The sequence below is a fragment of the Anarhichas minor genome, unplaced genomic scaffold (genome assembly GCF_050575085.1).
Source record: "Anarhichas minor isolate MPS153535 unplaced genomic scaffold, ASM5057508v1 ptg000062l, whole genome shotgun sequence".
Taxonomy (NCBI): Eukaryota; Metazoa; Chordata; class Actinopteri; order Perciformes; family Anarhichadidae; genus Anarhichas; species Anarhichas minor.
Window position 1 is genome coordinate 10,022,671 of NW_027466508.1, and position 21,054 is coordinate 10,043,724.

The 21,054-nt window shown below is 43.7% G+C and overlaps 1 protein-coding gene across 2 annotated transcripts in view; it reads left to right on the forward strand.

Moving 5' to 3' along the window:
• The first annotated feature begins 2,373 nt into the window (after positions 1-2,373).
• The window catches only part of acsf3 (acyl-CoA synthetase family member 3), a 46,696-nt gene continuing 28,015 nt past the window's right edge, over positions 2,374-21,054 (forward strand). Inside the window, exons 1-7 of one of the 2 annotated variants that reach the window (XM_076077856.1) lie at positions 2,374-2,413; positions 3,085-3,890; positions 6,898-7,053; positions 10,568-10,722; positions 11,359-11,504; positions 15,626-15,723; positions 16,026-16,152. In XM_076077856.1, coding sequence (XP_075933971.1) covers positions 3,168-3,890; positions 6,898-7,053; positions 10,568-10,722; positions 11,359-11,504; positions 15,626-15,723; positions 16,026-16,152 — 1,405 coding nt within the window. In that variant the 5' untranslated portion in view covers positions 2,374-2,413; positions 3,085-3,167. The other variant, XM_076077857.1, reaches the window with a different exon arrangement.

Sequence of the window (21,054 nt, forward strand, 5' to 3'; positions counted from 1 at the left end):
TGGAATGTGAGCCAATAATTGCAGAGTTGAAAGGTCACTCGTCCATTTGTTCATTAGAAAAATGGGAGGGAAATTCCTTTCAGTGTAATCCTTGGCTGCCTTTTCATTTGATCTTTCAACGCCATTTCTCAACACAAAGAGATGGGCCAAAGCTGCCGGATGAAGAGCACTGAGCCCAAAATGCAGTGCCTTTCTGAATGTGACTGGCACTTTTGCTCACTGTGCTTTTGTTGATTTGATGCTTTAAAAGAATGAAAAAACACACTTTGGGTAATCCAAGAGCTTCCAGTTGTCCATGGGTTGTTTCTCCCCGAGCCTCTTTGGAAGCACTTGCGTTTGACATACATCACGTAGGGAATCATCACAAAGCATCCTTCATCTTACACCTCAAATGAACCATGCCATCACGTGCGGTCACACAAGTCCCTCTGCGCAGAATACAAGCCATGTTGTCAACCGTGCATTAGTATGTGGGTGGCATGTGCTCTGTGAGGCAGTCATATGTTTACAGTGAATCTCTTGGATGAAAGTCAAGTTTGCAGCTGCAGCCTCGGAATAATTCATCGCTCGCCTTTTTACCCAGGAGGAGCCACAGGTAGTTGATGAAGTGGCAGTGCCAAGACTCCCAACTGGCGAAGACGAAGCGCAGCTGCCAGGAGTCAGCGCGGCCAGATGCCGCTGCTGATGTACCATGTGTTCCAAGCAGGGCAACAGTGTGTTTGTGTGTGAGCTGGGGTGGGAGGGGAGAGAGCGGAGCGCTTGCCAAGAGATTCTCACATTGATGCCAACCTGACACATGCTTGGGTACTCCCCACGGTTTGTGTTACCATCTCAGACTCTCTCCCAGATCTGTGGGGGGTCCCCTCTTTCCCTCGTTCTCTTTTCCTCAGACGCAGTCCTTTGCCAAGATGGGAATTGGCGCCTGCTCGCGGCCGTCCTGCCCATCACTGGCTGGATCCTTTCAGGTGTCCGTTGTTGTATGGCGTGTTGGCAGCAGGCCATTGCAACAGAATGCCAGCTTCTGCTGGATACTCTGTCTAATCATGTTTTCGCCATAACCGTAGCCATAACTCCTTATCAATGTCTTGTCCTCTCACCGCTGACAAACAGTGATATGCGTGATGCCCTATATCATCTTCCACTCTTCAGCCATCCCCGCTGTCTCCAGTAGCTGTAGATAACTCCTTCAACTGCTCAGATTCCAGTCCCCATACAACGCAAGGCAAAAATATGGCCAACTTCCAGGAATCAAATCCAAAAACATGGGTCGTCTGTGCCCTATTTCGTTTCATCGAAGACGACGTTCAATCTTTTTTAGGTTGAATCCTGAGAAAATGCGGCACTGCCATCTGCAAGAAAAGAGACTAAAGACTGTGCAAATGGCTTACAAATAAAGGAGTCTCTGGAAATGACATTGCTGCCGGGGTAGCATAGCATCCCCTTGAATAGCGATTTCCCCACGAATGGGGACGTGTGGTCTTTGACGATACTATTCCTGAGAGTGGAGGGGAGTTCTCTGAAACAAAGGCTCCAATTTCGTTAGGAACATGCCATCATCGTTTGCAGTGTAGGGGGTTTGGGAAGGGAAGTGAAAACTTTTTGAACGTGTGCCATGTCTGTACCATTCTCTTATCTGAGGCACGCGACTGCCAGCTGGCGGCTGAATGTGCCCACTTGCACTGTGATGATGAAGCCAGCCAAGCTAGTTGGCACACTGAGTGGTAGGACTGGCATGTGATCTAAAGCCAAACACAGCTCTGTGTGTGGTAGCTGCATATATACTGCATTCTCCCATCCCCTGTCCTCAGCTCATGGTGAGCAGCCTCTCCACTGGATATGCAGGTCCTAAAAAATTAAAGGGGGGGGGGGGGGGGAGTCTTGCCAACAACCACCAAGCTGAGTTAAGAATCACAAGATGGCAGATAACAACAACCTGACATGCTAGTAGCCCTAATAAATGATAAATGTATAATATACTAGCTGTCTGTGGCCTGTAATTAAATTAGTAAATAGATCTAAATTACTATGTTACCTCTGACATTTAGTATCCTACAAAGTACTGCGTCAGATCATGTGTAATATTTAAACTTAAAAATATCAAAAAGGCTGAATGTTCAAAATACTTCAATTAATTAAATCCAAATGCAATATAATTTATACCTGCAGAGATGTGTATTTAAATTATTCCATGTTGTGGAATAAAAGTAAGTAAAACGTCACTAAAATAACAAAACACAATGTTCTTGGACAATTAAAAACAATATTGTTAAAGTCAGTTGTCACTTAGGAGCTGGATTTGCAGTGTGTACAGAATTTACGAGGCAGGAACCATTGAAGCAAATCGTTTCATGTCGGAAGAGTAATGCTGTTGCACCGTCCTCCACTACAAGACGTACCGGGGCTTATGTTTATGGTAAGGTGAATATGAATGACAGTAGATATTTGTGCAGAGGAACAAAGGCATTACTTTAGAAATATTCATATCGTATTTGCTGTAGAAATGAGATTTTATTGTCCGTATTTTTCGCAGCTGTCCCGGGTCATTATCGGAGTTGTCTTCGGTCTGTCGCTGTCAGTTACCTAACGTTAAATAATGTCCATAGTAACGTCAACGGTCAGCATTAAGCTTAACCTGCTGTAACGTTACTGAATCCGGTAACGTGGCAATGACAAAAAGAACACGGAACGAATCAATAATAAAACTGGAACATTGTTTCACTTCATTTTAGTGGGCACGGTTACACTTAATAACGGTATACTTGTTTACACACGAGCTACCTTTTTACTACAACTACCGCATGTTCAAAGAAGTTACTGAAAAATAGCTTAGGGTTTAGAAATAGAATATAAGTGCGCCTTTAATTTTGAATCTTTTTTTTTTTTTTTTTTAGTCTGCCACTTTTTCTGCACACATGTTTTCAAATGATAGAATAAGCAATAAATTGAAGCCAGGTGTAGTGAGTTCGTGTTAAATGTGGTGGGAGAAGTGACTCTCACCTGGTCAAATTCAATAATACAGAGATAGATCAAACTTTGTGTGCTTTTTGATAAAACTTAAGCCTTTATTTCCCTCCTAACTCTCAGATGTCGGATATAAGCAGTGTGCAAGAGGCTGAGGATGGAGCTGTCTTAAGGTTCTGACTCCAGAGGGTCTGAAAATCTCAAACATGCTGTCAGGACACGTTGCTGCTGCCTGCCACTCTCTGAAGTGGACATTACCTCACTGGAAAGCCACTCTTTACAAAACGTATAGCCCCTCAAAGCGAGGGCAACGGCTACTGGGAACTGTGGTTCAAAGAGGGGCTCATAGATGGACTACAGCGCCATCATCAAGGATAAACCAGAAGCCCGTGTTTAAAAGAGCCCCAGCATTTGGAGATAAGCTTGCAATCATTGACAGCAGTGGCGGCCACAGCTACAAGCAGCTGTACCGCAGCAGCTTAGGTCTTGCAGGTAGAATCAGCACCGCCCTGAACTCTGAATTTGGGGGTCTGGAAGGGAAACGTGTAGCCTTCCTGTGTGCTAATGATGCTTCCTATACGGTGGCACAGTGGGCCGCTTGGATGAGTGGAGGGACGGCAGTGCCGCTCTACCGAAAACACCCTGAATCTGAGCTTGAGTACGTCATCTCTGACTCCCAGAGTTCACTGCTGGTGGCAGGGCATCCCTATGCTGAAACGCTTGAGCCGCTGGCACAGAGGCTGGGGCTGCCATGTCTGACACTGCCCTCTACTTCTAACCTGGGCACTTCAGAAGGGGCAGACGTCCAAGAGAAGGAGACGGGAGACGTCACGGACTGGGCTGATCGACCAGCTATGATCATCTACACCAGTGGTACCACAGGGAGACCCAAGGGAGTTCTACATACACACAGAGGCCTCCACGCCATGGTAAATGCTGCCTTCTAAACCATAATCACATTGGAGACAAAGCAAGTTACTTTCCTTCTTAAATGTCTTCTTAAAACCCACTTTTTCTTGAAGATTCTGGCATTCAACAATGTTTCCTGTTTTTGGGATTTGTTCTTCGGTAAGAGCAGATTGTACGCACACTCGAGAACACTTGAGTGCTGACATATTTGTAACAAAGCATAGTCTTAAAACATGAATAAACACTAAACAAACACTTCAGCACTGAGCGAGTGATATCTTCCCATGCATCTTTTTCTTCGTTATTTAAAATCCTCTGCTGACACTAAATATGACGGCTGGTTTGGCGTTTACTTCCTGCAGAAGTAACACCACGTTCAAACTTTCGTTTTTTTTGTAACGTTAGGAGCCTCAGTCCGCTGCTTCACCCTCTTTCGACTTTCGTTTGGGCGTTCTTGACTTAATTCTCTCAACCTTTCTTTTTCAATGACGCACACAGCCCTGTAGTCTCATGCACTTTCAGGGCGACTGGCGGAGCGTTTCTCTGCGTTAATTAGGATCGACTGGCACGCGCGCTTTCAGTTCACGAGGACGATGGAGTTCATCACTGTAAGAGTTAGTCTGTGGTTGAAGAACATGCCATGAAAGTGAAGTAGACTTACCTTTCTCAAGAACAAATTTAAGAAATAGCTTTTGAAGATATTGGCGAATGAGCCCCACTGGCTTCTAGTTGGACTAATAAGACATGTCTATCAACAGTGGAAAAGATTGGTTCAAAGCTTTGACATAGTGAACGGTACAGTTTATGCTTATGGACTTAAAATAACGAGCAGTGTGTGTTGTGAGTCAACTCTTTGTATCTTTTAGATTATCCTAAACCTTTACGGCAGATAAACGTAACACTGTTTCACAGTTTACCATAGTCTTTATGTAATACTGTAAAATCATTAACCTAATTGATAACATCTCTGTAATTTTTAAATAATATTTGAAATAGTTTCTGTGTTGGTTAATATCAAATTCATTCAAGGGACTTTATTGAACTTACGTTTTTTTCCAGATGTATTATATCCAATTAATTAACATACTATGTTTGTAGTCATCAGGATATTTGGGGGCTCTGAATGCCTCTTTGATGGTGTGTTCAGGTGCTTTAGGAAGCTCAGACATCAGTGACTTCAGAGTCAGAAATCTATTTTTTCAACGCAATTGCTAAATTAACATGATCTTTTTCATGCTTTCCATGTTGGTCTTCTGAGTTTGATTTAGGCCTATTTAAAACATGACATTTGATGTTTCACGCGGTGAAGTGACTATCCGGAGCTCCAATCAAATATATCCACGTCATTTAGACATCCCCACACCCACATTTGACTCCCTGATTAGCCTCCTTCCTCTTTTGTTCCACTCGAGCTTTCTGAATAATCACCAATTTATGCCATTAGAGATCTCCTGAAGATTTTCCTGTATATTTTTTTCAGTGAAATTGACCTACATGTCCAATAGTGTGGAAAATTAAATCCATCTGAAAGAAGGCAGAGCTTCAAATGCCTCTGGTTGGCCCAGGGAAGTGAGTGAGTAGATGATTAAGTGAGTCTGTCTGTTTTCCTGCAGGGCAACAACATCAGGTTGTCAGAGTTCCTGGAAAGCTCCTCTGTCAGGTTAATGTGAATGAAGACTTGAAGCAAACTAAATCTGCTGTATAACTTCCAAATGTATGATCTGATCCCAAACTTCCACCATTTGTGTTGTCTTTGACAATGTTTATATATCCACAAAATGTTCTCTCCCAGTGAATGTAAAAACAATACAATCAATTAATTTTCATTTACATTCAGAAGCATGCGGTAGATGTTTTACTGGTCATAAAGAAGGGAAGATTATACTTTGTTACCTCAGTGAACAGAACACAATAACCAGGATACCTGGACAATGTAATGCAATTAATTATATCTCTAATGTACGAATTATAATTTTTTTCTCAGCCTACAGCGACACACAGATTTCTTGTGTTCCTCCATTATTTAATATTCACAGCCACGAACATAAAACTCAGACTCAGTTCCCCTGTATACTGCTAAGCAATAGTATCAGTGGTTTCAGCAGCACAAGAATGAAGTTCAATCTGTGGCCATGCCCTCCATAATCAAATCCAATGTTGGCTTAGGATAGGATAGAGGGGGTTGTTTGTTGCACAAGACAAAATTGTTGTTTTGGAGCTACAGGTATATAAATAGAATTTACTTTGCTAGAAAAAAGTAGACGTTCATGTCCTTAATTCCTGAGGTAACTCGGGGCTCAATTTCTGCAAGAAAAAGTCCCAATTCACCATTTACAACTCTGGCCTTGTATGACAACACTTAAAAGGCGGTATTGCACAATAACAACTGGCTTCACAAACGTGACAAATCAAACACTCAAACAATCATATTGAGCCTAAAAGAACTGAGCCTATTTTGATGCGTGTTTGTTCATTTTCTTCCAGGGGACGAGGGCGGTGACAGTAAAATAAACCCAGGGAAAGAGAGTCACGGACAAATAATCTAAATCTGAAAACTACTTTCTAAAAGGAAAGCGGTGCTGATTATCAAAAGTAACAACGTAAGACCCAAATCCAAGACCACACTACAAGTCCAACTGATAAGTCACGCTACCAACCCGGGCACACAGGGATCGAACATAGAAAACTCCACATCAACACACACACAGCTCGAACGCTGCCACGTGGAGTGTCAACAGGAGTCTCAGTAGAATAATAATGCAGTTAGATTATAATGATCTTGAGTTATTATTATGCTCTCCAACTGCAACCAAATTCACTGTTCGCAGCGGTTGTCAGAAGTCATTCTTGAAGCAGCAGGAAATGACTAATTAAGCTTTGAATACAGCAGTCTAGTAGGAAACAAGGTACAAAACCAACTCGACTGCACCGCAACACCACAAAATAGCAAGACAAATATCTGCAACTGGTTGAGGTTGCTGACCCCCTCCTTTCTTTCCTTCCCCTGCTTACCCCCCTCACCCCCAGGTCCAGTGTCTGGTTTCAGAGTGGGCGTGGTCCAAAGACGACGTCATCCTCCACACCTTGCCGCTCCACCATGTGCACGGCATCGTTAACATGCTGCTGTGCCCGCTCTGGGTGGGCGCCACCTGCGTCATGCTGCCCGAATTCCAGCCTCAGAAGGTCTCAACTGCACTCCGCCTCCCTCTCTTTCTTGTTCTTACTCTTTCTCTTGATACATTACACCTTTTCACTAACACGCCTGAACAAAAGAGGCAGTTGTAAGGCTCGGGAGGTGACTATGAGAGCCAAGCAGCCATTGACATCGAGGCGTAGAAGTACTTCAGGTGTAGAAGTTCTGTGTGGACAAGGCGCTGCTGAGGTTAAAAAGACATTCAACATCAGTCCCTCTTTCACACACTTTATCGGTGTTTCCTTTTCCCTTTCCCCTTCCACTTTTCTTCTTCCTCCGTCCTCCTTTCTCCTCGCTTCATCTCATCTCTGCTTCTATCAGTCTCTCCTCCTCCTCCTCCTCTTCCCTCTCTGACTGTCAAACTAAGTGTTTGGGGCTCAGTGATGAATTGCCTTGTGTGGCTTTGTATCTGACCAATGCTGACTCACGGCAGGGGCTTAAGCAGCAGATCAATCGATGAGCTGACATTGAAGGATGATGGTGCTTGTTTGGCCCTGAGAAGGGAGGGGAAGATGGGGTTGTGTGTGTGTGTGTGTGTGTGTGTGGCTTTGAAACATATAGGGGTAAAGATGCACATGTTTTTGTTTGCATGTCAGGTCCTCTGCAGCTGCGGCAGTGAAGGTACATGGAAAGGAAAGGTGTTTAAAGGAACAACTGTCAACATGGGTATTGCTACACTGTTATATCAGTATTCAGCTGTTATCCTTGACCTTGTGTACCAAATCACAAAACCCCTCCTCTCACGCTCAGAAAACAGCCTTTATTCTCCTCCTCCTGAAGTAACAGTACATTGATGAAGTGATCGATAGTCTGTCTCTTCTATCCCCTAAGATCTCTGAAGGGTAGCCCACGCAGCAGAGGCCGGCATTGATTTCTTTCTGATTTTGCCTGAAGATAGTGACGAACATTTTCAGTGCAGGAATTGTGATCCAGTAAAACGCACATACAGCATGTCTAGCATGACAGGAGCAGGTACTCGTCCTGGGGTTTCAACAGCACTGGTCAGATTGTTTTTGTTTATTGGAATCCCTACTGACTACTTCATCACAGCAACTCATGTTTTTGATTAACCGTGAGGAAACAACTCATTAATTCATTAAAAAAAGATATTTAATAGGAGGGAGGGATAATGCATCAATTCATTGTGTTCTACCAGATAAAGGCATTTTATTTACGGATTGATGAGGTGCTACTTACAAGCTCACATTTGCCTATTCTATAATTTAAAAATGTATAAAGTAATAGTTCATACATTAATGGTTTAGGTGGGAGAAGACGAGGGGACTCAGCACTTTTGTGTTTTGTCTCAAGTGATGACAATGTCTCTATGTCTCTGTCCACCACTTTGGTCCTGACAGAAATATCTCAGCAGCTATTGGATGGATTCCCATGACATTTTATACAGACATTCATGGCCGCCAGAGGATGAAGCCTACTGGTTTTGGTGATCCCTTCACTTCTTCTCTGGTGCCAACAGCAACGCAAAGTTTTAATTCATCCAGTGAAATAGCTTAACAACTACTAGATCTACTGGCACAGCATTAGGTACAGACATTCATGATCCCCAGAGGATGAATCCCATCGTCTTTAGTGATCCCCTGACTTTCCCTTTTCACCTTTCATCTATCGCCATCATTAGTTCAAAATGTATTTAATTTAATCAAAATCTGACCAAGCATCATACCTGCCAGTTGTCGATCGTCAGTGCGACGGACACTTCCGGTTCAACATCCGGTCCTTCTTGGGAAGAAGCAATTGTTTGGGAGTCCCATGTTGAGGCCTGAGTAGACCATAGAGTTGTTTAGGATGCAGGCCATGGTCCTCTGCTCTCATCACATCCTGTCCCCGAGGTGGAGTTCAACTCTTTGATGGACATAAATTGCCTTCCTCTCCCCTCCAGACTGGACTTGGTGGAAGCGCTCCACTGCACTTGATAGACACCACCCAGAATAGTCAGGGCACACTCGGATAATAATCCGTCTCTGCACAAAGTTCTATTCTGTATGTGTACAGGTGACCTGTGAACGCTCCACAATTTTTAGATCAACTTGTAATGATATTGTGAGATCACCGCAGCTGTATCTGTCTATCTATTTCAGTTCTGTTTGTTTATTAGGGCCAGAGGAGGTGAGAGAAGTTAGATACATAATAGATTAGGGGAGTCTACAGCGAGGTGACTCAAAGGAGAAGTGGAAGAGTTTAGAAATGGCTGGCATATTGAGAAGGATATGGTGCTACGTCGCTGAGATGGATGAGGGGAGAGACTGCATCTCTCTGTGTGCAAGTATGTGTCTAGGTGTATGAGAGAGAGAGAGAGAGAGAGACTGCAGAGGCAGCGATGCAGGAAATTACGAAATGGAGAGAGAAGGTAAGTGAATGTGAGATAGGAAGCAAAGGGTGGAGGGAAGAAAGAAAGATGAAGGGAAGCTGTGGAGTCAGAGATGAAGGTAGGGAATGAAAAAGAAGCACTTGGGGAATGGAGGTAGAATGAAAGCAGAAGAAGTGAGGATAAGTAGACTGAGAGGGGAGGGGAAGGGGAGACAGCAGGGGAGGAGCGTTTGTCTCCCAGGGGGGAGAAGCTGTCGTTCACCTTCGCTTAATTCATGATGTCGTCCCATCCTCCCATCGTCTACTGCGATGTACCCAGACTGTGTGTGTGTGTGTGTGTGTGTGTGTGTTGAGATAGAGTGGGTGGGGCGGGGTGTGTAAAATAGCTTTGTCCTTGAACAAGTGAGTTTATGCGATATTTGAACAGTGTTTTTATATGAGCATGACAGTAGTTCACAATGTATGCTTATGCACATTAAAGCCTGTGTGTTTAAAGCAGCATGCTTGATGCAGCGGAAGATACGAGCGGCTCCTTCTGTAACAGTCAACAATCACATTTGTCAAAAGTAGCTGTACAGAAAGCCTTCTAACTGGCCGACATGCGGGCTCTGCCCTACGGCGCTCTGCTGTTTTCCTCCCTCTGACCTTTACAAATCTACAAATCTTTTTTCTTGATTTATTTTTAGCATGTTGACAGGTTTGGTATGAGGCTACTGTCTGGACCTTACTTTGCCATTTACATCAAATAAAAGAACAAAACGGCACTTTCACATGTGCAAATGAGTCTGGATGTAATAATTTAGTTTGCATGGCCCCGTCCATTAGATACACTTCTTTCCTTTTCGCCTTTCCTTATATCCCTCTGCCTTCCTCCCTATTCAGTTATATGTTCTCTATCTCTCTCTCTCTCTCTCTCTCTCTCTCTCTCTGTCTCTCTCTCTCTCTCTCTCTCTCTCTCTCTCTCTCTCTCTCTCTGTCTCTCTCTCTCTCTCTCTCTCTCTCTCTCAGTCTCTCTCTCTCTCTCTCTCTCTCTGTCTCTCTCTCTCTCTCTCTCTCTCTGTCTCTCTCTCTCTCTCTCTCTCTCTCTCTCTCTCTCTGTCTCTCTCTCTCTGTCTCTCTCTCTCTCTCTCTCTCTCTCTCTCTCTCTCTCTCTCTCTCTCTGTCTCTGTGTCCCAGGTGTGGGAGATGCTGTTGAGCTCCAAGGCTCCCCTGGTTAATGTGTTCATGGCCGTGCCAACCATCTACTCTAAGCTGATCCAGTACTATGATCAGCACTTCACACAGCCTCACGTCAAGGACTTTGTCAAAGCAGTCTGCAAAGAGAGGATCAGGTACTGGCTGTGGGATCAATAACAGACAGCTTACTCATGGGTTAATGTATATGTGGATGCATGCATGTATGTGTGTATAGATATATATATATATACACACACAAAGTGGCAGACAGAGCTCTCCATCAGCAGCACCATCATCAAAATATTAAATAAGGGAATATCTTTTGGAAGAATGGTGTTCATCCCTCCTGCGGAGTTCCAGAGTCTCGTACTATCTGTGTCGAGATAAATGTGTGCATACACATATCAGAATCAACAATTCATTTCAGAGGGTGTTTTATTTATAATGTAATAACACATTTAATCTTTTACTCTTTCTTTTTTTTTTTACATTGTGAGATGTCAATGTTTTCAAAGTGTCCACATTTTCCTAATTTCTTGGCTGTGTAATGACAATATTTTGCACTTTTTCATCAAATTGTGCAGAAGTTTACGATGTGAAACACCGTAGACAAATCCCGAATCACCCCTTCACATAGGAATGTGTGACAACGCACCAAGTGATATGTAGGATGTACAAAAATGGTCTTAAACTTTCAAAGCTGTCATTGCCCTGAACTCCTGCTAATTTCCAGTCCTGATAGAATTTAAAATAAATTAAAATTCTCTCTCTCTCTCTCTCTCTCTCTCTAGGCTGATGGTTTCGGGCTCGGCCGCTCTCCCTCTTCCCACTCTGCAGCGCTGGGAGGAGATTACAGGACACACACTGCTGGAACGCTACGGCATGACAGAGATCGGCATGGCACTGTCCAACCCTCTCAAGGGCTCACGCATCCCGGGTACACAAGCTTTACTGACTGGATACTCTTATACACCCACCCACAAAAAACAATTTACCCTGTTGCCCCGGTTTACAAATGAGATGCAACCGCAGTTAACGACAGCTGGTTTAATTCAGCCAACCTTCTTGGATTGTTCTGCACTTTCCACCAAAGAAACCAAGCTGTCGGTGTGACCGCACACTTGGTGACTTTCCTCTTTGTTTATCACATATCTCTTAAAATATCTCTGATATTATTCTACCTCCCTCGCCGGTTTGATTCAGCGCTTCGGCTTCATTGTGTTGTGTTTTGATCGTTGGCAGTTTTCTCTGCTGTGATGTCAGGTAAAACCCCATGATCCCAACGACGCCTCCCTCACGCATGCAGAAACAAAGGCAATGTCTGGAAATGAGGTCAGACTGGTGGCGGTTGCTTTCTTCTCACGTCTAGTCCTGTCCTCCCCCCTTTCTCTCCCTCCCCACCTTCTCCTACCCTTCCTGCTCCCCAGCCAACTCTTCCGCTTACAGGTAAAGCTAATTACCTTGCAAGTGGATTGGGTGATCCTGTGTCTGCTGCTTTGTTGGGGAATTGTTTTGTTTGTTTGTCAGATAATGTTCGGCATAAACCGAGCAGGCTTTGTTTGATTCCTCTCTGGTGATTATTAAGAATAGCTGTGGTTCTATTGATGTTTCCACTGCAGACTTTGTGGAAGATGTGTGTACGTTAGTGTGTGTGTGTGTGTGTGTGTATGTGTGTGTGGGCAGAGGTGTGAGTGTATGCAGGCATGAGCTTGTGCCTGTTTGCGTCAGTGTGTTCTTGTCTTGTTTTTAAGTAGGTTAAAATGGATCAATAGCAACCACAGGAAACACTCTCAGAAGAGTAGTGGAGTCTCTTACACACACTCACTTTCTTTTCGTTCTGCCAACTGAGTAGCTCCTAATACACTTATTGACAGCAATTGTATTCATATTTTTCTACTGTATTTAGGGCGTCTAATTGGCCTGATTCTGCTGTGTAGCCTACAGTTTTAGAGCATTCCAGAATAACAGCAGTGTGGCTTTCTAGGTCATATGGCCCTTTGTTGACGTGTATGTATGTTAGATTAGTTCATCCGCGTTCTTTTCATTTCACAAGTTTCTCTCTCTGCTACCCTTTTTCATCTTTTACGTTCTTTTTCTTTAAACTTTTCAGCCTTTTTTCTTTTGTCGTTTAACTGACATAGACAACAGAGATGGCGTCTCACCTTCCAGCCCTAAAGTGTTGTCTTCCTCCTGATGTCATCCAGCCAAAGCTTAGTGTCTTTCATTAACTTCTTGGAAGAATAACTGCAGAACACTCTTTGTCATTCCCTTCTCCACTCCACATAGACCTTTTCCCACAGAGCATGTAGCATTTATAACCTGCCCGTACTCTTCAAAATGGCACTCAATCTTGTTGAATCATCGAGACACGAATGCTACAAAATTTCTACAGCTCCTGAAAAAAAATGATGACAGAGGAGGGCGTAGAGAGATTCCATGAAGCGAACACTTCAATTGATTTTGGACAGGTCATTGAGGGAGACAAGTCTGTTTTTGTCATTTTGTAGACGGTGGTGTTTTTGCTGGACAGGGTGAAGAACTCGAGCAAGATTACTCGTTCTACTCCTCTCCACCCGTTCAGAGGAAAACACGACGAGAGGCTGAGAGATTTACCTTTTTGTTGTTTGGGTTTTGTAATCTCTTATTTACCCAGTTTCCCTTCAGTATTATTTTCAAAGTTTCGTCCGTCATTCCAATAGCTAATAACCTTAAACTCAACATGTTGATTTGGGAGATTTGGGAATGCGGCGGGATTGCTAAGAAGTCTGACGAGGCAAAAACACAAACGGTCAGACGATTAGCTGGGTTTTAAACAACACTCGTCAGCCAAACGTATTTTGGAAAAAGAGACAAAGACAAAACGTGGGACTTTTTTATTCAGGTGACCCGTATGTGGAGGCATTAAGGTTCCATCATAAAAAGGGGGTAATCACAATATAGTTTACATTTGGGATGACAGTGCACATTTGCCGACAGTCTATGCTGGAAAACATTTGTTGTGTTGCACCCAGCTGCTCACATGAAAAGTGACAGAAGTAGTTGTGCACTAAATGAAAAAAAGAGAACTAGAGCGAGAAGTTCGCGGCGTAAAGTGGGTGTGAGGGCGGGACTGTCGGCCAGCCCAACCAGTGCCATGACGGAAAGATATGTGAGGAGTAGACCTGTCACAATAATTGCTATATTGACTTATCATTTAATACATGGACATGACTTCCATAGCCTTTGTGTTTTCGGCTTGTCCACAGTTGTGGTGTGGAAACATTTTGGCTTTAAGCCAAATGAAAGAGCAGTGTTGTTGCTGTTACTACTTATTTAATCTACGCGTGTGTTTTCGTTAACAAAGGTCACAACCATTTATAAACTGATAGGCAGGATGTTGGCTGGTAAGGAATGAATAACTCTCCATACTCCTGTGCCAAATGTGTAATACCTTTTTAAGTGCAGTTTTTGTTAACAGAGCCCACAGTCCATTTCATTTATTGTTTTGTGGTTTTATTTGATTTTGTTTATTTCTTTCATATATTTCAATATTTATTTTTCACATTCCAATTCAAATGTTTGAATATTAAGAATTTAAAGTTGATTGCTGTGTACTTGCAGTATTATGTTATCATTATATCAGTGGAGTAAAAGGTTCTTAAAATTACAATAATATAATTTATCACAATTATTTATGGGACAATAAATCCGCCAACAAATGTAGTTATTGTGGCAGGCAACGAGGGGAGGAGGTTCCTGAAGCTATTTGAATGTCTTGTCCTGTGAATGTCCTCCTGGTCCACTGCGTCCTCCATACTGTCACTCTAATATCATAAGATAGCAGAGCCACCTCGAGTTTAGGTCTAAATGAACCTTGTTCGCACTGCATACAGCGGTTCAGGATGCACCGATCATTATAACGTGGCTGGATTCAGCTTGTCTAACCTTCTGACTCAAGCTTGTTTGTCTATCTTAGAAACAGTTACTAGTTACTTCTGTGGTCAGTTGTTTTTCCCAGCTGGACTGAGAGCAAGTGATGGTGTGTGATAGACATTGCCAATCAGGACTGGAGTGGATACGATCAATATGAAGTGAGAGAATCACTCTTTAATCAGGACCTGACCTGCTCTTTATTGGGAGAGCAGTGGTCTGTGGAATGGCATAATGGCCTCAAGGAAGGCACGCTACCACACACACACACACACACACACACACACACACACGGAGAGAAGACCACTGTATCCCCACTGCACTCTTTGCTATAATTACTTAACTGAGGAGTTCACACTCGCACACACACAAAGATGGAGGCTGCAGGTGGTGTCAGTACATGTGGGGATTTTCAATTTGTAAGACATTTTTTACACATTTCTTAATGATAGTTTCCCTTAAACATTACTGCAGCTCACAGTTCTGAATAGTTTTGCCACTCAGTCCCTATTGTATTTCATAATTTGTCAGCTCAATTATAACATTTTTATGCAACTGTGCTGCAATAAAAAGCCTTGTGAAGCACTCGGCGGTAGTTTGGACTGAAGGGCTGAATTGTACTGTACAGTCAAAAACTGCATACGACGTAAAACAGTAGAGAGTATTACTGGCATTGTGAGAGTTCTATTGTGAGTTATGCGTTGACTTAATGCCATGGATGCTGCAGTTCAGTGTCATTCTGAGACGACTCAATACTTTTGATAGATCACAATGTGATGGAGTGTGTTCTGGGTCTGGCAGCTGTTTATAAGACTTCTCTTATTTGGTGTGATGTTGACGTAAACGGCTGCATCAGGCATTGCCCCAGAAATCCCCATTACTCGACAAGTCAACTGACTTGTGGCGACTGAGACGAATGGCTTTCAGTTTAGTGTTTTACAAGCTCAGCAAAGCATTTAGTGACCAGTTATGGCCTGAGGACGGAGGTTATTGCCAGCTGAAAGAGAGCACTCCCAGTGTGGTGGAAATTGTGCGCTCTGTGTCGATCGCTCTATTTGAAGTGTTCAACTTCTGCAAAAGCGACACAAATCAGCCCATCTTGCTTTCTTCCCTTTGTACTCATGTGTTTTTTGTGTGGTTTGTTGACAGGAGCCGTAGGGTTTCCACTTCCCAGTGTCGAAGTACGGATTGTCATGAATAACACAAGCAACACCACAATTGTGGAGGGCAACCACCGCGAGACTCAGGTAACAAATGAACTAACAATGTCTACGCCGATTTATCTACAGACTGGATTAAAAACAGACGATATGTCAAGAAGTGTCACTGCTTATATGAATTACAAACTCCATACTTTACTGTAAACGCCAGCTTATTTATTTCCAATGTAAATACAGTCTGTTGCCTTCATAACTTTGCATGCGGTTCAGCATGTGTTGCCTTGCTGATGCTGGCTATTGCATCAAGTGGATAGTGCACTCAACTCTTTTAAACCGTCTGTAGCATCCATCTCGGTCTCTCCCTTTATCTCCGTGAAAATATATCGCAGGTACTTCCAGGTCTGGAGGGGAAAGAAGGGGAGCTCCTAGTTCGAGGTCCGTCTGTCTTTAAAGAGTACTGGAACAAACCCCAAGAGACCACAGAGTCTTTCACTGATGACGGCTGGTTCAAAACAGGTACCAAACCCACCTGTCTTCTTCCCCTTTCTCTTAACTCACCCTTCAACACTGTGCATGCCTACACACACACACACACACACACACACACATTACCTTGGAGGGAGTGAAGTCTGCCACTAATTGCATCTACATGAGTTGTGCTGTCAGAGGGATTCACACAAAGAGGAAAGATGTCAAAAGATTTTTTCGTCTTTGGTACAGACTGCACTTTCAGGGGCTTGATTTTAAACACTTTAAAATCCAGTCCAGTAGGCACACACACTCAGAAATTGAATGTGTGTGTTTGTGTGTGTGTGCACATGTGTGCATGCGCGCACACACACATTTTGGGGGACTATGAGGGAGTGATAAATGGACTATGTGTGTTTTTGGTGCTGCAGGGCATTTTTCCTCCTAAGTGGTTGTGACTGCTCTGGGTCTTGAGAAACCAAGTATTGCACTCTCTCTCTTTCTCTCTCTTCCTTTAGTGTGTGTGTGGCAGCACACAGGGAAGCTGTCATCTCTCTCTCTCTCTCTCCCTGCAGCCCAGAAATTCTCTTCCCCCCCCCCCCCCCCCCAAAGGAGCTTTGCTGCACTGCAAAGCCACGGGGAGACAGGCGTTAGGTTTGCGTGAGGGGAGGCTCGGGGACACGGAAGGGAGGGCAGAAGCGATTGGAGCTTTTGATTGTCGTGTAGACAACAGGAAATAAAAGGCCAGAGGCAAAAGTGTGAGGAAAGAGCTGGAACTATGTGCGGGGCTTGGGTTGAGAGAGTCGGCTACAAAGGATTGCATGTAAGGTCCCAGAGAGAGTGGGCACGGTTAAGGTGAGGATGGAGAGCCGGTGATGATGGTGGTGGTGGTGGTGGTGGAGGACGAGGGGTTGGGGGGATGAACAGAAGCAAGGATGGAGCAAGTGATGGAGAGCGATGCTGGGTGAGGCAGTGGGAGAGCAGGGCAGAGTGTGTTTAATTGGCTTTGCAGGCTGGAAGGACAGAGATCCAGAGCACAGCACGCTGCTGTCACACTCCATTACAGCCACTGGCCACATAATGAGAGCCGCGCAATCAGCTCCCCACAGACCAGTCCCTCAAGCCCCCCCCCCCCCCCACACACACACACACACACACACACACACACACACACACACACACACACACACACTGTGGTCTGCTCAATAGGAATGTATCAAACACATTACTTACCCACCCACCTGCCTGTGTTCCCTGATGCCAACATAAACGCACACATAGATGTGAAATGGGAGGTTTTTTCGTTCATCCAGGGTACCAAAAGAGAAAGTTTACATTATTTGTTGCTTAGACAATGTTAGGTGGCAATTGAAGCACTTGAGCCAAGGCTCATGGGTATTGTAGTATTAAGAGCCATCACAGAACAACATTTTTTTATAATTTTTTGAAATAAAGTTGTAGTAATTTAAACTGACTGATGACCATAACATTAACCTGTGGTTCTGTTGAATTGTCCTCTTTCTTTGTTGCGCAACATTGAAAGTTTTATTATTAAAATAAAACTTTCAAATGTGAATTTACACACACTGTCTCAAACCGCCATTCCAATTCTGCCTTCCTAACTCTTGCTCCTCTTTTGTCACCTTCCCATCGAGCTTTCCGTCTCTCACTTTGTCTACATCCAGTGTTTGACCTCCATGTCATCGAGGAAAATGAACGGCGTTCGGCAGTAGTCTGCTTTTCAGGGATCTGACTAAGATGTACTTTTTTGCCGGCAAAATCGATGTCTTCCCATCGAATTCCAAATAGGACGATAACGCAATAAGATACGCATAACATCTCATTCATCCACTAACGAGACCAGAGTGAAGTGTTTAAGGAACTTCCCTGCCCTAAATTGTGCCTCCTAAGCACCATCTACTCTCAGGCTGCGACGCTCCATCAGTCTGCCAGTCAGGATTTGTATGCAGCCTGAGAGACTCGACTCTGGCCAAGAAGTGCCATTTATCAAACTAGCTTCTGGCCTGAGTGCAGTAGCAACAAGAGCTTTTCAAAAAGATAGTCCTCCAGGTTTAAAGTTATCCGATGGCTCTTTTGATATACTGTATCTGAGATCTACAGGACGAACACAGTTATGGTACAACAGAAGTAATGTACAGTGTTCGTCAGGTTATTTCTAGGTTTAGTATGAATTATTACAAAGATTGTTTAAAGAATATATTATATAATATATTCTCATTTAGCCTCCGCATACAATTTCCAGACCTTTATTGCATCTTCAATCTTCAGTGAGATAATAGATTCGTTTCTGTTCAACTGTCGATCAAATTTCAACCAAATTTCCAGAAAATCAACAAAAGAAATTGCAAATGATGTGTTTCCACCCACTACTGTTTTGCCATCATTAGGAATCAGGCGCTTCCTATTATCTCCGCTGTGAAACTGAAGCTTCAGTGGACATCTAAGTCACATGCTTCATGTACATCATTATTTATTCGCTAAGTCTGTTTCCATTGTTTGACACATTTTCTTTTTATCAATACATCCACATTTCCACCTCAGCCAAGTGAAATACACTTTGAATGCAACATTTCTCTGTCAGTTGCACTAAAAACGGGTTGATGGAAATGCACTTACTGTTGAGGAAAGTCATATTCCTCCCAGTCATCCAAAGCTGGATTAAATAGAGCATTTCGGGCTACTGCTTTCACAACCTGTCTGGTCAGCCAGCAGAACTGCATTTAGCTGAAATAAAAGCAAAAATGGTTTAAAATCCATCGCAGTTGAAAATGTCTTAAAAAACCCCATTCTGTTTGCGATGTGTGGATGACACAAAGTGGAAGATGAAGTCTGAGAAGTAAATACAGCTTAGAGGGGAGACTGACAGGCCAATAGGAAGAGGAGACAAAGGGAAAGAGAATAAAGTGGAGCATAAGAAGTGGAGAGGAGCGTGAGAGTTTAGATCGATAGGTTCTCAGCTGGCCAGAGGTGTCTCCTCTAGTGCGAGCGGCTCCTGTGTAGCATGACTGGCAACTCTATAGGCAAGCTGTCACCTTCTCCCGAGTGCTCTCTCTTTCCACTCATCTTCATGAACATCTCGGCACACATTGATCCCCTCTCGCCTTTTTTAAGCCCTCTTTTTGTGCTCGTCCAGAGCTGCAGACAGCGAGGGCTTTTCTTGTTGGATTTGATGCGCACATGTAAATACTTCAAGTTGGGGGCAACAAAGGTGAGACACGAGCAAGAGATAAACTGAAATCGGTGTTGTCGGTTTGGCTTTAGTCGTAACCTTCCAACCAAGAGAGCCTGGTACTCCACCCGGAATGAATTATGATGTGCTGAAATAAACCATCAATATATGTATGAATACATAAATTAATAAGGACTTGTGGGAAGAGAGGTAAGCTTAGGCATTAGTGATTTAGCGGAAGGTGTGCGTGTGTGCGTGTGCGTGCGTGTGTGTGTGTGTGTTAACCCTACCTTTTCTGGTGTTTAATTATTAATTTGATTAACTTGGAGAGACTTGCGCTCAGAATCAAAAAAGTTAACAAAGGGGATAAAAGGCGGTCACTTTACCTCAGTTTTACACTCAATTGCTTTTACTCAACCTGCTTGTGTGAGCCAATTCAACCCTATAAGAGACACAATTGGCAATAAATGTGGCAAAATATTATCTGGTCGAGGTTCTGTTGTTCTGCAACTAAAACCATTTCTACAAGTATTTTAGGAGCCTTATATTATGAACGTAAGTTGCTGCATTTCAGTCTGAACCAGACGTTTCATTTGACAAATCACAAAGGTTAAAACATTACATTACATTACAGTCATTTAGCAGACGCTTTTTATCCAAAGCGACTTACAATTCAGAGTCTATCACATTTCTACACCGTAGGCACAGCTACGGGAGCAATTTTGGGGTTAAGTGTCTTGCTCAAGGACACATCGACATGCGACTAGCGGAGCCGGAGCCGGGGATTGAACCGCTGACCCTCTGATTGAAAGACGGCCCTGCTATCCACTTAGCCACAGTCTGATTGAGTGAGTGAGTGAGTGTGTGTGTGCGTGCGCACATGTCCTCTTCTTAACACGTGTGTTGGTCTGTCTGTGTCTGCTTGTGTGTGGCTGATGTAACCCCAGCTGTAAAGGTGAGCTTCAGGTCTGCAGGGTAATCTCTCCGCGGACAAGACAGACAAACAGAAGTGTGGCTCATATCCTGCAGAGCCATCACTAGTCATTTGTGCATCGCTCTTTCGCTCCCAGCTGTGCTCTCCTCTTCCCTGCCTCCATCCCTCTCCGTGTTCCCAATGTCATATTTAACCTCAAGTCACTATGTGTCCTCCTAACTCCAATGTCAGAGCTCCCTGTGGGATTCACAAACACCCCTCGCTCGCAGCACTATGCTCAAACCAGCCGCCCCTGTAACATTCACAGCCTAGGTGTCAACACACGGTGGTCCGGGGTTTTATGAACACCAGTTGCAGGTATATGTAGTGAAACACTGCTTCATATGAGCCACTAAACTCCAGGAGTGTTTGGCAAACTGGTGAAGCAGCTGCCACTGTATATTTTTCTGCGGAAAACCTCGGAAAAGACAATTTTGTGGTGGTAAAACTTGTACATAAGTAATCTGAGTTTTGAAATCTGGTTCGCTCGGTGTTCAGGCTGAACAATCGACGGCTGTTTTCTGGAAACCGAGGTGTCTTGGTCGACTATCACGTTTGTGTGATTCAGTGCAGAGAAGGACCACGTAAACGGCAGTTAAGTAGTTTGCTTGATGAACATGGCAGATCTGAGACGGACATCAATCCTCAAGTTCAGCTTGTTATCTGCTGGTGGAGAGGCAACCCAGCAAGGAATATAATCAGCCACCCGAATATAAAGCAATTCAAGCTCCCTTAATGGCATTATATTAAACAAATTAGTTCACTCATCCAAGTGCAAAGTGCTTTC